Below are 16,627 nucleotides of genomic sequence, written 5' to 3'. Positions count from 1 at the left end.
TTCGGGCTCAGTCACTTTCCATCTCAAGTTTTTGTGCTTTCTGGGTTTTGTCTGTTCCCTCTGGTTGCTGCTGTTTCCTCACAAAGATTATTTTTGAAGGATCTCTGACCTTATTTTAGTTGACTGACAGGAAAGAGATTTATTTTTATTTTTACCTGGGTTAGGACAAGAAAAACAGAATTCCCTAGAGGTTAGGTACAACCCTAAGGTACAACCGGCAAAGGAAAACTATAGGTTTGGAGTGAAGTGAAAAACCAGGCGTAGAATGTTCCAGTACAGTGGAGAGTGCATCTCCCTTCCCCCCAGGCTCCCAAATATAAGTCTGCAGATTCAATTTAAAAGGTCACCTTACAGTGGAAAAGTAAAAGGGAGAAAGCTATAATTTGTAAGAAATGTTTATTTTTTTTTTTTACAAAAAGTTAGAAAATTTAAATAGTTGATTAAAGTTTAAAAAAATCTTGTATAAAAATTAAAGGATTTAAAAGATTTCTGGATCTCTTGACTTTAAGCCCAATATTCTTTCCACAATGACCCTACCTTTCTCATAGAGCCTACATTTCAGGTTTTTGTTTAGAAAACACAATCTGAGGTCGTTTTTAAGCAATCGGCACTCCAAGTGCTGGGAGCTCTGGCTGAGGCAGCAGGGGGCGCTCAGGCAGGACAGAGCACCCCACAGAGAGCCACACCCCGGCTGGGCCCTTCTCCCAGGGCTCCCCGAACAGGGCCCGGGAGGTGAGCCAGGGGTCTCCCTTGCCCCACAGGGCCCCCAGTCTCTCCAGGAGAATGCCGATCGGCCCGCGCTGGGCACTTCTTCCCATGGCCAGCCACACCCTTGGCTTCACTCCGCCTTAATTCTGGTCAGTTCCCATCTTCCTTCTCCACAGAGTTTCAGAACCAAGGAGTGATACTGCAAGAGGCCAGCACAGACGCAGATGAGGCTGTGCTGGCCGCACAACAGAAGGCCGTCCCTCCCCTGCCCTCTCCACACCCCGGCTCCCCATTTTGAAGGGCCCCAGGCCCTGCCCAGACCCAGCCTTTGGGCTCTTCCTCCTCCTCAGGCCACTTCCAGGAGCTTGGGTACCTTCTCGAGGCTACGGCGATGCCCCACACTGATGAACGTCATGCCCAGCTGCTGGCCGACGCGGTAGAGCTCGCCCTCCACCTCCTCGGTCAGGGCACTGGTGGCTTCATCAAGCACTGAGGGCAGAATTCGGCAGGAAGAGATCAGCCCTTGGCCCACCTCTGCTGCTTCTCCCACCCCGCTCACCTCCGGCTGGGACCCAGGGCGAGGCTGGCTGAAAGCTGCTCTGGCTCCCAGGAGCCCTGGCACGGGAAGAGAGTGCGGCGGAAGAGCAGAGGGCGAGGCCCCATCCCCTTCCCAGGGGACGAAACCCCCCAGCTTCCCAGGGTCCGCGCCAGCATAGCCTAGAACCTCGCAGGCCAGCGCTTCTCAGCTCCCCCAAGGACAAGGACATCAGCCCCTGAAGAAGTTCACACCTGTCGCCCCTCTGCCAGGCACAGCTGGGGGTGCTGCCCACTTATTACGGCAGAGGCTGAGGAGCGTAAGAACGCAAGCCTTCCAGGCCGGCTCCAGCTGCTGCCATGGCAGAATGCTCGAGAACTGGTGGTGTGACCCATCCACAGCTGTACTGGGGACGCCAACCTTGCCGCCACAGGGGCAGAGCCCTGCCACCCTCCCATGCAGGGACAGAGGTGGCTGGCCATGCACAGGGGGCTCTCCAACACGTCTGAATGCCCCGGCAGTGACACACACACACACACACAGAGGCACACAATACTGGGCGTGTGCTTTTCCCGAGCACACCTCACCTGCATACTTGGGCTGTAGGTAGAAGAGCCGGGCAAAGGAGAGCCTCTGCATCTCTCCTGGGGACAGAACGTCGTACCTGAGGAACAGGAAGAAGACCCCCAGAGGAAGGAGGCCGGACCTGGCTCTTGCACAGAATGGGTCTAAGCAAGAAGAGGTTCTTGGGCAGAGAGGCTGGCCCCGGGACAGACGGACATCCCCCTCCCCTTTCAACCACAGGCCAGCCGCGCCGCCCGCGGGAGGTGAGGCCAAAACACTGCTCCCGAGGGCGTGAACATGCCCCTAACGGGCCAAGAAATACCCAGAACCCACTGTGCTGGGGGAGCTGGCTCTGGAGCACCCCGACTCCCTTCTTACCAGTTCCAATCGACCTGCTGGTCCAGACCCTCTGTCCTCGTCACCAGACTGGACTGTAACACACCCAGAGGGAACGCTGCCCGTGAGAGGGCCCACCCCAGCTCCGTCATCCCACCACACACGCCCCGGAGACAGCGAGGGCCCTGTGGCGCACACACCGTGGCAGGGGCTGTGGGAGCAAGCAGCCCCCCAGAGAGAGGACGATCCCATCAACTATACTGTCTACATCTGCTGGAGCAGGATGACAAGAGAAAGCAGACTTCATCTTATTAACATTTTAAACCTCAATACAGGGTTGCCTGGGTGGCTCAGTCATTAAGCGTCTGCTTCGGCTTAGGTCATGATCCCAGGGTCCTGGGATCAAGCCCGCATCGGGCTCCTACTCAGTGGGAAGCCTGCTTCTCCCTTTCCTACTCCCCTTGCTTGTGTTCGCTCTCCCCCTGTTTCTCTGTCAAATAAAATCTTTTAATAAATAAATAAATAATTAAACTCAATATAGACAACGCACCCCCCGTTGCCTATCCCTGGCCAACTGCTCCTATCACCACTTTCTACTCCCACTCCCACGGTCCAGCCTCAAACCGTCAGTGCTGGGCCCCGGGCACTACGCCGGCTCTGCTGGACCAGCTCTTGTGGTCAGTGCTACCACCTCGAGGTCCCTGCCTGCACTCACCAGGCCTGCCAACTCCAAGAACCTCAGGATCCGCTCATCATCAGTAGAACCTGCCAAACAGAGAAGCTTCTTCAAGAAGTCAGCTCCCTCTGGGCAGCCAGAAGAGACATCATGGAAGGGGGCAGGGGTGGGGACACCAGAATCTGGGCTAAGGCTCCGCAAGGTGAGGGTTACAGCCCCTAATACATAAGGGAAGGGCCAGGCGAAGGAAGAAGTCCCTTCCCTCCTCAAGTGCGTGTCTCTCCTCAAGGAGGGGAAGACAGAACAAGACGAGGTCAGGGTACAGCTCCCAAACAGTAAACACTTGAAGGAGAAGAAAACAACCTGAAACCAGCAGCCTTGCTGGAGCCTCTGCCAAAAGGCATCAGCGAGGCCCCAGCCAGGCAGAGCAGGGACGATTTAAATGGGAGAAGGCGCCCAGGGAGGGCCGGCTCACCCGAGTCTGGGTAGATTTCCTTCAGCGGGTAGATCACCTGATAAAACAAAACCGCACGGGCCTAAGATGAGGGCCCGTGAGAGGGGGGTGCTGTACACAGCCTATCCTCCCCCGGCAACAGCCTCAGCAACTGCCAGGGGCCAGGCGCCTCTCCACCTGAGGATGGGGAGCGACACCCACGCCAAGGGCCAGCGGGGGAGTCTGGGGCAGCAGACAGCGGGGCAGGGTCACTGCAACCTTCAGATGTGTGTCTGAGGGGAAAGAGTCTGTGAGCCTCCGAAGGCCACGGCCTCCAGAATCCAGCATGGCGGTCAACAAATGTATGTGATATTTGGTTTTGGCCCCCACAGACTAACCTGCCCCCAGGAGCTGCTCTAACTACGGGGGCCCAATCCTCAGGGAGGAATAAAGCATTCTTAGAACCAGGGAGTTCCTGGGCAGGAGCCGTTCAATGCCCCACCTTCTGCCCTATAACTTTCTAGAGCTGAGACCTGTCACACTGCCAGAAGTCTCCATTAGGGTGGAGGTAGGAGTGGCCCCAGGCTGACCTGTTCCCGAAGGGTCCCGTCAGTGAAGAATGGCTTTTGTGGCAGGAACAGCACCCCATGGGGTCCGAAGTCCGTCAGCATCTGCACCGAGCCTGCAGAACCCACAGAAACCTCCACTCTGAGATCTCCCAGAGAAAGTAACTGTCTCTCATTTCCTTTCCCTAACAAAAAGGCCTGGATTTCGGGGTGCCTGGGTGGCTCAGTTGTTAAGCATCTGTCTTCAGCTCAGGTCACGGTCCCAGGGTCCTGGGATCGAGCCCCACATCAGGCTCCCTGCTCAGCGAGAAGCCTGCTTCTCCCTCTCCTACTCCCCCTGCTTGTGTTCCCTCTCTTCCTGTCTCTGTCAAATAAATAAAATCTTTAAAAAAAAAAAAAAAAAGGCCTAGAGGTCTATACACACGCAGCGCACACATACACCTGCATCCCACCAGGCCAAGGCTGGCTCTCACCCCTTGTGCTTGCCCAGAGGCCGCCGAGAACCCGGAGCAAGGAGGTCTTGCCCGTGCCCGTGTTGCCCGTGATGAGCAGGCTCTGCCCCTCGGAGATCTTCAGGCTCAGATCCTTGATTAAGGGCTTGTTAGAGGCCGGGGCGCAGATGGAGACCCGCTCAAGGAGGAAAGCTGTGTCCGCTGGCTCTGCGACTGGCCACTCCGGGGCCCTGCGGTCAGAAGACAAGGGGAGAGAAGTAGTCAGTCCTGCAGAGGGCAGGGTCTTCTCCTTGAGGGGGGGGCTTCACCTCTGGACAGAGGAGTTGTTATGGGCTAAACTGTGTTCTCAAAATCACGGGCTGAAGTCTCAACCCCCAGTACCCCAGAACATAACTGCAGCTGAAGAGAAGGTATTAAACAAATGATTACGTTAAAGTGAGGCCATCAGGGTAGGGCTCTAATCCAATATGCTGACGGCCTTCTAAGAAGAGACACACCAGGCATGCTCGTGCAGAGAAAGTGCCAGAAAAGGACACAGCGGAAAGACAGGAGAGAGGCCTCAGGAGAAACCAACCCAACCAGCACCTTGATCTTGGACTTGCAGCATCCAGAACTGTGAGAAAATAAATGTCTTGTGTGAGCCACCCAGCTTGGGGAATCTTGCTACGGCAGCCCGGGCACACGAACACAGAAGGAGGGCTGAGGGCGCCTAGTCTGTGCCAGGCTGCACAAAGCCCCGTCGCGACTGCTCTTAATCCGCTTTAACACCCATGGATCACAAACAACATCCCCACTTGGCAGATGAAGAAACCAAGTCAGGCGGCTAAGTAACTCACTCGGGGTCACGGAGCTGAAACTCTAGCTTTAACCCTGGGGGGTTTGCACAGCGCGTGTGACCAGTGGCTACGACAGGACGGGCGTGGTGGTCGTAAAGGGACCTGGAGTTTGGCTCTGCACAGACGCCCCTCTCCCCCGGAGAACAGCACCTCCGGTGTCACTGCGCCACCTCCTCAGCCCCAGGCTCACAGCCGCAGGAAGGCTGAATTCTAAACGGGGGCAAGAGTTCAGACTTTAGTCCCTCAGAAGGCAGTTGCGTGTAGGCCCTGGAACTCGGGCTGTTTCCGTTTTTTAAAGCTCACTTGGTGGCCACTGTCCAAACACTTTCCATGGACTGTGACAGTTATGCCTCACAATCACCTGAGAGGAAGGTTCCATTACTGTTCCCCTCACAGAGATGAAGAAACTGAGACACAGAACAGCTGAGTAATTAGTGAGCAAGAAAGTGAGGACATGAAACAACCTTCAGTGCCCAGGAAGGTCAGAAACCTCACAATGCATCAAGGAGGCACAAGTAGAGGGGCGCCTGGGTGGCTCAGTCAGTTGAGCGTCTGCCTTCGGCTCGGGTCATGATCTCAGGGTCCTGGGATTGAGCCCCCCATCGGGCTCCCTGCTCACCAAGCCTGCTTCTCCCTCTGCCTCTGCCACTCCCCTCCACTCATGTTCTCTCTCTATATATATCAAATAAATAAATAAATACAATCTCAAAAAAAAAAAAAAAAAAAAAAAAAGAAAGGAGACACAAGATACATGTGGAGGTGAGCGAGGCCTGGGGAACAGAGAACAGGCAGGCCCGGAGGAAAGGGGCAGGCGGCAGGGCTCAGTGGGAGGGAGACCACTCAGATTTCTGTTTTGTCATCTCGTGCCCAGGCAGGAGCGTGCACCGGGCTTCCCGCAGCTGGAGGAAGGCGTAAATGACCACAACAGATGCCAGAACAGCCCCACTGCCTGCAGACACCACAGCGTGACTGTCACCACACAGACACGCCTGGCAAGGGCTCCGCCGCCCGGCCAGGGAAGGGCAGGACTTCAGGCCGAAGCCAAGCTGGGCACACGCACCATGGCACCGCCCTGCCCGCCTGGCGCCCACCTGTCTGTGTCCCACTCGCTCTCGTCCGGGATCTCGCCAGCCCGCGACCTCAGGGACATGTCCAGCAGGGTCTCCTGAAGCTCCCCGATCCTGGACAAGTGAAAACCCGAGGTGGGTCTGGGGGCCCAGGGGAATGCGGTCTTCCTTCCCTCACATCCTCTGGCACATGGCCTTTCTGTCCCTTCTCTCATTCAGCTCTTCCTCCCAGGGGCGCCCGCTCTGCTCAGGACGCAGCCTCACCTGTGTGTGTAACCAGCCACATCGGAGAGCGTGCTGGAGAGGTCGATGAGCCCGCTGAAGCAGCTGATGAGGTAAATGCACACGAAGGCGTTCTGCACAGCACAGCGAGCCATGAGCGCCGGCCTGGACGCCGAGGCCCCGGGCGCTGGGCAGAGGGGACGGCGTGAGGGGTGCCCGGGAGGGAGCCTCACCTTGCTGACCAGAGTGCTGAGCTCGGTGGGGCTCAGGTCTCCGTAGACCCCACTGAAAATAGGGATGGCGATCACAACGTAACTCAGGATGCTGCCCAGATAGTCGAAGGTGTTGACGCCGACTGCAGGCGACAGAAACACCGAGGTTAGAGACCCGGGAACCACTTATGCACTCTGAGGGAAGACGCCACCAGACGGGACCAAGCTAGTCCCTGGGGCCTCGTTCTCCCGAGGACACTCCTGGCAAAGGCAGTGGCTCCCCGTGGTTAATCCCTTCATGCCAGCAAACTGCTTAGTGCAGAGAGAAAGCGGGGGAAGGGAAGGCTATCCCGTTCCTGGGGTTCCTGCCTCCCCGGGCTCTGTCCACCTACTGTACAGCCAGAGCTCCTTGGACATCAGCTCCCGCTGGGTCTGAAGGAGTCTCTGCAGCCTGCGGTCTGTCCTCATGTGCTCCACATGCCCAGCCCTGACGAGGAAGGCTGGGATGTCGATGGGGCCCGCAAAGCCTCATCCAGGCTCAGGGGGACCCTCCGGCCCTCACCACACTCTCCTCTGGGGACCAAGCCCATCCAAGTGGTCTTCATCTCAGACCCTTTCTGCCACGAGCCTCCATTCACTGCTTTACTTCCTCAGCACAGTATTGTCTGGGGAAAGAACATGAACTCTAGACTGGGCAGGCCCGGCTCAAACCCTGGCTCTGGCCAACTGCCAGCTGGGTGACACTGATTAGTGCCTTAAGCCTCGGAGTCTCAGTGTCTTGTTCTGTAAAATGGGGCTGATCATACCTACAAAATAAGTTAGAGAATTTCTTTTTTTAAGATTTTATTTATTTATTTGACAGAGATCACAAGTAGGCAGGGAGGAGGAAGCAGGCTCCCTGCTGAGCAGAGAGCCCGATGCGGGGCTCGATCCCAGGACCCTGGGATCATGACCTGAGCTGAAGGCAGAGGCTTTAACCCACTGAACCACCCAGGTGCCCCAGTTAGAGAATTTCTAAGTAGAAAGTTCCAGACAGAAGAGGGGCCCTTAGTAAGTAACAGCTGTTGTTACTCAGCAGCTACACCCGGTGCAGTTGCTCGGTGGCAGGCTCTGTGCTGGTTAGCCAGTGAGATAAACAAAGGGATGAAACAGTTCCTGTCCCTGAGCTACCAGGTTGGGGGACAGGCAGAAGCACTGCATTCTGTACCTGGCACCTGGAAAATGCCAGAGGGACAGAGAAGCCACAGAAGAACCCATCTGGACTCCAAGAGTCAACCTGCTTTCCCCAGAGCCCAGAACTTCATGAGAGGCTGCAAAAATCCAAAAGCACAGCCCCAGCCCTACGGCCACACAACCAAAGCCCACCTCAGAGTCCTAGTATGCTTGGCGCCCCCAAGTGGCGGCAGCTGCAAACTGCAGCAAAGACAGACCAGGGCAAAGGTCCCAGGGCTATTAGCTCCAGGTGATCCAACAGCCGCTTCCACTCTGGGGCCTAACGATGACTCCAGAGGCCTCACAGAAGGCAGGGCCCTGGGACCTACCCTGACACCCTGAGGGAAGGAATGAGATTTCACAAGGCTGCTGTTAGATTAGATACTTCGTTCTGCTCGGGGCGCCTGGGTGGCTCAGTGGGTTAAAGCCTCTGCTTTCGGCTCAGGTCATGATCCCAGGGTCCTGGGATCGAGCCCCGCATCGGGCTCCCTGCTCCACAGAGGAGCCTGCTTTCCTTCCTCTCTCTCTGCCTGCCTCTCTGCCTACTTGTGATCTTTGTCTGTCAAATAAATTAAAAAAAAAAAAAAAAAAAAAAAGAATTATTATAGATACTTCGTTCTGCTTGGACAGTGTTAGTGGGGAGCGAGTCTCCTGATCTCCTGAGGCCTCCTTTCCCTCCCATCCTGCAGAGACAAAGGAGCAGTCTTTGAGACTCTGACTGGCCATCAGGCACTGGCAGAAAGCCGTTTTACAGAAGGAAAAGTGAGGCAGAGGCAATGCCTTATAGTCATCACCAAGACAGGAAGCATTCACTCGTTTCATTCTTGGAACAAATTTACGCCCCCTCCTGGGCCACTAGAAGGAACAAGCAGCTTCAGAAGCAAATCCCTGGATCTAAGGATGAGGCAGACAAGGACAGGGAGAGACACGGGGTGGGGGTCACAGCCAAGTGCAAGGATGCTCAGCCCCACGGCTCTGGGACGGTGGGAGGGCCGGACAACGGGTCCTTCCTTTCCTGTCATCTCCACTATCAGCTCCGATGCGGCAGAAGGAAAGCCGACTCACCTGAAAAAGGCAGCAGGCTCAGCGTTCACCCGGATCTGCATGTGCTTGAACCTGGGCAGGCCAAAGGGAAACGTGTGCTGGTGACGGGCAGTGCTGGCCCCTCTCCTTTAGGAGGCCTGGACCACGACCTCCAGACCTGACTCCACCTCGAAAAGGCCCAGCCCTTCCCCGAGCTGTCGCAGGGCTGGAATCCCAGGGCCTGGGTGGGGTGGCAGGAGCTGTGCAGACAGGGGAACGCCTCACCTCCCCCGAGGACAGGTGCATTCCTGCCCACACCACCTCCTCCCAGGGCCCAACCTGAAGCAGGAGGCCAACAAGCACAGCGCAGGCGCTGGATCTATTGGCTGAGCCATGACAGGGAGATTGAAACAGAAGCACAGGAGAAGGCCAAGGGACGATAATGGCCAACCAGACACAGTTCTATCTCACCTAGAATCTCAGTAATGCTCCTCACAATCCCCTCTGTGGACAGTAGTACAACCCCCATTTTAAAGACGGGAAAACTAAAGTTAGTGAGGTTCAAGACCTCACCCAAGAGCACATGCCTAGCGATGAGCGCGGGCTGGGATTCGAATGAGGCAATTTTACTCCAGACCCCCATTCCTTAACCATGATGCTCAACCCAGAAACCTCAAGCAAGGGGAACATACCTAAAATCCCCCTCCAGCTTCTCCTGCTGCACCAGCTGTGCCACGATGGGCCCCATCAACATTTTGTTCACCAGGGTTCCCAGGATGAAATACCCGAAGATGCTCACAGGCCCGAGCCAGCCCGTGCTGGAAGGCAGAGAGGGGAGCGTGGGGGTGTCACACACGGTCGCAGGCCTCAGCCCTGATTCCTGTTCACTTTCAAGCAGTCCTCGTCCAATTTCAGGCAGCAGTCCTGTGGGACCTCTGCTCCTGTATGGGGGCAGCTGGCACCTGGTCTAGGTTGTCAGGGTCCCAGAACCCCTGTGACACTGAAATGCCCCATGTCCAAAGGGAGGGGAGCGGCCTGAGCACAGGACAGAGGAAGCCTTCCTGGGCTGCAGGTGGGAGGAAGAGAGACCAGCCTCTTCTGGACCCTGACCTGGGGGAGGGGAGTGGGTGGGTGAGGGACCTGGGGCCGGGTGCAGGGGAGAAACATCTGGCCGGGGTGGTGCAGGGGCGAGGGGAGAGGCTTCACCTTTGGAAGCACTGGTAGGTGTAGTAGATGAGAGTGAAGGGGGAGATGAGGAGCTTGCTCGCCATGCTGCTGAGCTGCCGGCAGAAGCGTTCCACGTCCTGGCTGATGCGCTGGTCCCTGCACACAACACAGAGCAACTGGACCGGCAGCGGGGCGGGGGGCGGCGAGAGCGGAGAGGTTACCTCTTACTCTGACCTTGCCTTTCGGTGCTGTTAGCTACGACCCCAGGGGGAGATGGACTCAGACAAGCACTGGTTTTCCTACAGGCACTAAGGCCTTCAGGAGCTTTAAACAACCCTTAAGAGTTGTTTCTTGGGGCACCTCAGTTTACCCTCAGGAAAAGTAGCAAATGAAAGGGCCAGTACCCAGGGGTCCCAAGCCTGTTCTGAGTAGCACCCGAGAAAGACCGGAGTTAAAGAGCAGAGTTTCTGGATGAGCAGGAAAGCCGTCCCTCTCTCCAGCTCCTCCCAATCTCTTCTGCGAGCCTGGGTCTGCCCCCGGTTTAGCTATCTGGCTGCAGAAGCTTCATAGGGGTTGAGTCATGGAGGAGCCCAGAAGAGAAAGATAAGAGGCAACAGGAATCCCCAGCATCTTTGCGGCAAAGCTCAGCTTAAGCTGACGAAAGGTCACGCCAGGCAAAAAAGGGCCTAGGGGTGGTGAGTGGAGAGGGAATGTCTGTGAGGAGAGACTCCCTTGTGTCCCACTGCACCACGGCACCACAGGGGCCACACTGACTCCCATTTCCAATGAGAGTCATGACCTTGGACAAGTCATTTGCATTTTCTGGCCCTTGGTTTCCTCGCCTGTAAAACACCCAGCGCTGACTGACACTGGGACACTCGCCACATGCCAGGCGCTGCGCAGGTGCACTGCGTGAATATCCTTTGAGGTATTCTTGAGATAGGAACCATCATCCCCATTTTCCAGAAAGGGAAACTGAGGCTCCATGAACGGAGGCCTATCAACCGGGAGGTGAAAGAATGAAGGTCTGAGTCTTACACTGAGCCCAGGGCAGCAATAATTTTGTACTGCTGCAAATCCAAGGGCTGGTTTGCTAGCAAGGACACTTTCTTTGGAGAGAAACCCGCAGCAGAGGTTGGGAAGCGCAGGATATAAAATGGACAAAAGGGAGCCGTCCTATCTTTTAATTCCCTATTCTCAGCCCTGCAGCTGCTCGGGGGTGCCTCCATCCGGCTGTAGGCCCCTTGAGATCATCCCCTATGGTGCTTATCAACATTTGCGGAGACCTGGGGATGATCTCAAGGGGCCTGTGGCAGGAACTCTCCAGGGCCGAACCAGACCCACAGAACCCTGCGGAGGGCCCGGAGGCCGGAGAGGGGCGCCTACGGGTTATCGACGTCATCCCGCAGCACGTTGAGGGTGTAGTACACGCGGCCTCGGAAGTAGAAGCGGTGAAGGTGCTCGGTGAGGTCCTTCCTCCAGCTCACATACAGCAGGTTGCAGGTGAACTGGTCAAAGCTCTTCAGCTGCGCAGTGGGGGAAGCGAGAGGAAGTGAGAGAGCAGGAGGGACGGCTTCTGCTCGTCTCAGCGAGGAGCCCGGGGCTCGCTAAGAGAGCATCTGCCGGCTGGCCCCGGCCCATCCCGATTAGTCTCTGTCCACTCAGCACTTCTGTCGTGTTAAAGTGTCAAGTCAGGGGATTCTCCCCTCCCCCCTCCGGCCCATGCTCTTTCCTTCACCAAGCACAGGCCTCTGGCCCCTTTCTATTGTACGGTCTCATCCTGAGAGCCAGTGAGCTTCTGGAAATTGGGGATGATATCTTTTGTTTTTTTTTTTTAAAGATTTTATTTATTTATTTGACAGACAGAGATCACAAGTAGGCAGAGAGGCAGGCGGGGCAGGGGGCAGGCTCTCGCCAAGCAGTGAGCCCGATGCAGGACTCGATCCCAGGACCCTGAGATCATGACCTGAGCCGAAGGCAGAGGCTTAACCCACTGAGCCACCCAGGCGCTCCGGGGATGATATCTTCTATGCCATCTATGTTCTCACTTTTCTTTTCCCCAAAACTTGGAAGGGAGCTCTGTATACTTAGGGGTTCACTGCCAGAAGACCCAGCCAGACTGTCTAAGTGTGATGAGAAGGGGCTTCCCCAAGAAAACGGGCAGCACAGGCAGACAGAGCATCAGGCTCGAGTCCAAGCGGAGACCTGACTCCTCGTTCAGCACTGATGAAGCGCCTACATGCTAAGTCTGAGGCAATGACAATGAGCTCAGCCTAGCAAGGAAACAATTACAGGGTGTGAGGAGTGTTACAGCAGAGGCTAACTCCAAGTATTAGCGAAGCAGAGAAGAGGGCAGGTGGAGGAGCCCGGGAGAACGTGAAGGAGGACTGGAAGGAGGTGACGACAGCAGAACCTGGACAAGTGAGCAGGCATTAACCGCGTGAATGAGGGTGGGGACGGAGGCCATGTTGCAGGAAAGCAGCGGGTGCCGAGGCTGGGAGGTATGACACAGCGCCAGGCTGAACCACGGCCTCGGCCCCATGGAGAAGCAATAGCCCCCTGGCTGCTGATCCTAGTTTTCAAATGCTCAGAGTTCCCTGAAGCAAGAATAATGGGACTGGAAGGGACAAGGTCATTTCTGCTAAATGCTGACCAGAACGTCATGGCCTAGTCCTGGGAGCTTGAAACATCCCAGGAATTGGGCCCAACAGCAAGATCAATGCTCTGCACAGGGTTTTGACCTTTAGTTCCCAGAAAGGGAGGGAACACACCCCACAGCCTGCTTCCTGCTTCCTGGTGGCTAAGTCCGAGTCGGCATCGTGCTCATGCTAGGTTGGAGAGGAAGACAAACGCAGGGAGAAGACCTTACCATGGAGTTGAGAACGATGAGCACCACAGCCAGGAAGGTCAGGCTCTTAAACCCATCCAAGTCTTTGTTTCCCAGGACCCCATAGTACTGACTGGGGATCAAGCCGACCTGGTAGATCACCAGTTGTTCTGGGGTGGGGAGAGGGGTTCGAAGTCAGTGACGAAGGGGGAGAAAACGAAGAGAGAGGCTTCCCCTTGAGTCCTCGCCTTATCAACTCCCCAGAAAGAAGGGATCCCAAACCAGGGCTGCCCTACCCTGATAGCCTGGGCTCGCTCACTCACTCAGTAGGGTGACGCACAACAGGGTCAGGAACATCAAGGCATTCTGTGATGACCAGGAGGGAAACAAAACCTTCTGTATTTGTAGGAACCGCTGGAGAAACTGCAGATCTAACCTGGGCCTGAAGAAGAGATGCGGGAGAAGCTGAGTGAGCCCTATGAGGGCAGTGAAGCCTTAGAGAGCAGTTAGCAGGTTGACCTACATCATTCTGGGGAGGGATCCAGCCCGTGCAGGATGCATGGCCTCCCGATGCTGAAGGCGGTAGGCCTGGAACAGACCCGGGAGAGAAGGGAATTTCTCTAAGCTGGTAAATGCTGTAAACGGTCATTTACCAAAAATCGACAGCAAAGAAGCATAGTTAATGAAGAAACTTTAGCCACATCCTCTTTATGGTCACAAATAGGACGAGAAAGCCCATCAAGGATTTTAAGGTCCTGGCTGAATCAATAAAGCAAGAAAAATAAATGAGGTAAAAGAATTAAAAGGGGAGAGATTAAATTGTCTTTATTTGCAGATAATGTGATCATTTACACAGCGAACAGCAGATCAATAGACAAATGATGGGAATAAAAGGAGTTCAGCCAGATATAAGGTTAACATAACAAATATCAATAGTGTTCTATATCAACAATAACCAACTTGAAAATACAAAGAAAATAAGATGATTAAAACAATGGTAAAATATCCAGGAATTAACTTTTAAAAATAATTTGCAAGACATTTTTTTAAGTAGGCCCCCACACCCACCATGGAGCCCAACGTGGGGCTTGAGCTCACAATCCTGAGATCAAGGGCCAGAGGCTTAACCCACTGAGCCAACTGGGTGCCCCACATTTTTTTTTAAGATTTTACTTTTAGGGGCCTTGGATGGCTAAGTCAGCTAAGCCTCCAACTCTTGATTTCAGCTCAGGTCATGAGATCCATCGATCTATCTATATATTTAGTATATGTATATTTTAAAGGTTTTATGTATTTATGAGAGAGAGTGAAAGAACAAGTGAGGGGATGGGCAGAGGGAGAGGCAGACTCCTCGTGCCCAGCAGGGGGCCTGACACAGGCTCTCTCCACCCATGATGCGGTTCGAACTCACAACCCCGAGATCCAGAGTTGCTAGCTCTACTGACTAAGCCAGCCAGTCGGCCCAGGATAACACATTTTAGAAGAAAAACAAAAGTTCTATTATAAGATGCAAAAGAAGACCTAAAAAGACAGAGCTGGCATGACTTAACATTATAAAGACCTCATTTCTAACAAAAATAGTCTATAAGAAAAAAGCAGAGCTTCTCTGAGGAACTTTATATGAAAATATAAAGTCCCATGAGTAGCTGAGGGCAACTGTAAAGAATGGGAAAGGAGGAATCGGAAACACAAACCCTCCATTAGTAAGACAAATCAGGGGCGCCTGGTGGCTCAGTCGGTTGGGCATCCAACTCTTGATTTCAGCTCAGGTCGTGACCTCAGGGTCATGAGACTGAATCCATTGTCAGGCTCCGTGCTGAGCATGGAGCCTGCTTAAGATTCTCTCTCGCCCTTTCCCTCTGCTCCCCACCTCATGTGTGCGCACATGCCCTTCTCTCTCTTTCTCTCCCCCCCAAAAAAGATAAATCATATTGCAGAGCTGTGGTTTAAATACAGAAACAAAAAGACCAAATGGAACAGAGACCAAAAGAAAAAACAGACCTATGTTTACATGGGCACATGAAAGAGGTTATATCACAAGATAGGTGACAGTAATAAGAATAGTTGTCAATACTTATTAAGCACATACTATGTGCCCAGTACTGTTCAACATGTGTTTTACATGTTTTAATTCATTTGGCTGTCACAACCCTAAGAGATGGAGACTATATCCTATTTTATGGATAAGGAACTGAAGCAAAAGAGGTTAAGTAACTTGCCCTGTCACCCACCTTGTAAGTGGGAGCCTCAGGGTTTGGACAAAGGCAGCCTAGCTCCAAGGATCTGAGCTCTTAATGATGCTTCACAGGCTCTCCAATTTTTAATTATTAGTTCATTAGTTTTTGGTTGAAAATGGTGAAGGAAAATTACCTCAAATCACTTAGAAAGATAAAATTTTAAAAACCCAAATGGATTAAAAATCTAAGTGTGAAATTCTATTTAGTTAATAGAAGGAAATGCAGGGGCGCCTGGGTGGCTCAGTGGGTTAAGCCTCTGCCTTTGGCTCAGGTCATGATCTCAGGATCCTGGGATCGAGCCCCGCATCGGGCTCTCTGCTCGGCAGGGAGCCTGCTTCCCTCTCTGTCTCTCTGCCTGCCTCTCTGCCTACTTGTGATCTCACTCTGTCAAATAAATAAATAAAATCTTTAAAATCTAGGGCATATGAAGAATTCCTGCAAGTCAGGAAGACAGGAAATCCACGGAGAGTGGTAAAAGAATACAAACAGGTAATTCAGAAAAGGGGAAACCCAAATGCTTAATACATGAAAACACAACGGGATGCTATCTTACAACTCATCAGACTGATAAAACAGCAGAAAACCGAACAATACCAAACATTCCTGGGATGTGGGGAAGCCAGAACCTTTATGCAATGCTGTTGGGAAGTATAAACTCAAGATGACCTTTCCAGAAAACAATTCCGCAGAATTAGGTACGACCTAGCATCCTACCTTGGGGTGGATAATCCAGAAAAATATTACTCATATTCACAAGGAGACAAGCGCCAGCATATTTGTGGTGGTTAAAAACTGGAAGCAACCTCAGTGTCCATCACTAGGGGAATGTATAAGTAAGTGCGATCCAAAGTACATAGGGTAGTACCAAGCAGCCCTCAGAAACAGAAACTAGATTACTACTGAATGCATGCTCTCAAAAACACAACGTTGAGTAATAAGGTTTTTTGTTTTTTTTTTTTAAATCACAGCATACTATCACTTATAGGTATTCAAAACCCACAATCTATCTTTCAAGGTAACAGACACGCAAACTTATGTAAACTGGGCTGTACACTCGTGGGAGTCTGAGAACGGGGGAGCAACGGGTTGAGAATAAGGAACGAAGAGAGGAAGACAATGATGTAGAGCACAAGAGGGGCCCTGCGCTGGATCACAGCGTGCCAAATGAGGACGATTAACTCAATTCTGTGCACTTGGAGGTTCTCCGGGGGGGATGGAAAAGCCACTTCCAAGGGAGAGGATCCCACAGCCAGAGTGCTGGGGGCGGCCTCGGGTCGCGCGGGAGGCTGGGCGCCCCTTCCCGAGCTCCTCTTTTCGCGGGGGCGGGGGCTCTTCAAGCCACACACCCCCAGGGAAGGCACCCAGGGACCCGGCTCGCCTCCCCAGCCGCCCTGCTCACCTGGCGCCAGCCCCGGTCGCCGTTCCCGGGACCGCCATGGGACAACTTCCACCCTCCTCCGGAGGACCGCTGCCCCGGACTCCGCTGCGGGAAGAGTCCAAAGAGCACTGGGTTGGCCGAAGAGGGGCGGGCCCACGACGACCACAGAGACGGGC

General features: G+C 53.9%; 1 protein-coding gene across 3 annotated transcripts; it reads right to left on the bottom strand.

The window, feature by feature from the left end:
• Positions 1-379: 379 nt before the first annotated feature.
• ABCD4 (ATP binding cassette subfamily D member 4) lies at positions 380-16,627 on the bottom strand. 3 transcript variants are annotated; one of them, XM_059182817.1, is made up of 19 exons: positions 16,473-16,627; positions 13,160-13,278; positions 12,879-13,006; positions 11,396-11,535; positions 10,049-10,165; positions 9,535-9,660; positions 8,885-8,935; positions 7,000-7,094; positions 6,629-6,750; positions 6,438-6,529; positions 6,198-6,287; positions 4,292-4,500; positions 3,843-3,934; positions 3,295-3,331; positions 2,859-2,908; positions 2,186-2,238; positions 1,831-1,907; positions 1,082-1,197; positions 380-907 (listed from the first exon to the last, which is right to left on the bottom strand). In XM_059182817.1, exons 1-19 carry the CDS (start codon positions 16,508-16,510, stop codon positions 839-841), a joined length of 1,821 nt encoding a protein of 606 aa, XP_059038800.1. In that variant the 5' UTR covers positions 16,511-16,627; the 3' UTR covers positions 380-838. The 3 variants fall into 3 exon arrangements, 2 of the variants coding, with proteins under 2 accessions (XP_059038800.1, XP_059038801.1); XR_009355837.1 differs by having other exon boundaries at positions 886-907; positions 1,831-1,887; XM_059182818.1 differs by lacking the exons at positions 12,879-13,006; positions 13,160-13,278 and having other exon boundaries at positions 16,473-16,609.

The sequence above is a fragment of the Mustela lutreola genome, chromosome 7, assembly GCF_030435805.1.
Source record: "Mustela lutreola isolate mMusLut2 chromosome 7, mMusLut2.pri, whole genome shotgun sequence".
Lineage (NCBI taxonomy): Eukaryota > Metazoa > Chordata > Mammalia > Carnivora > Mustelidae > Mustela > Mustela lutreola.
The sequence above is the reverse complement of the archived record's forward strand: the minus strand, read 5'-3'. Positions and strand labels throughout refer to the sequence as shown.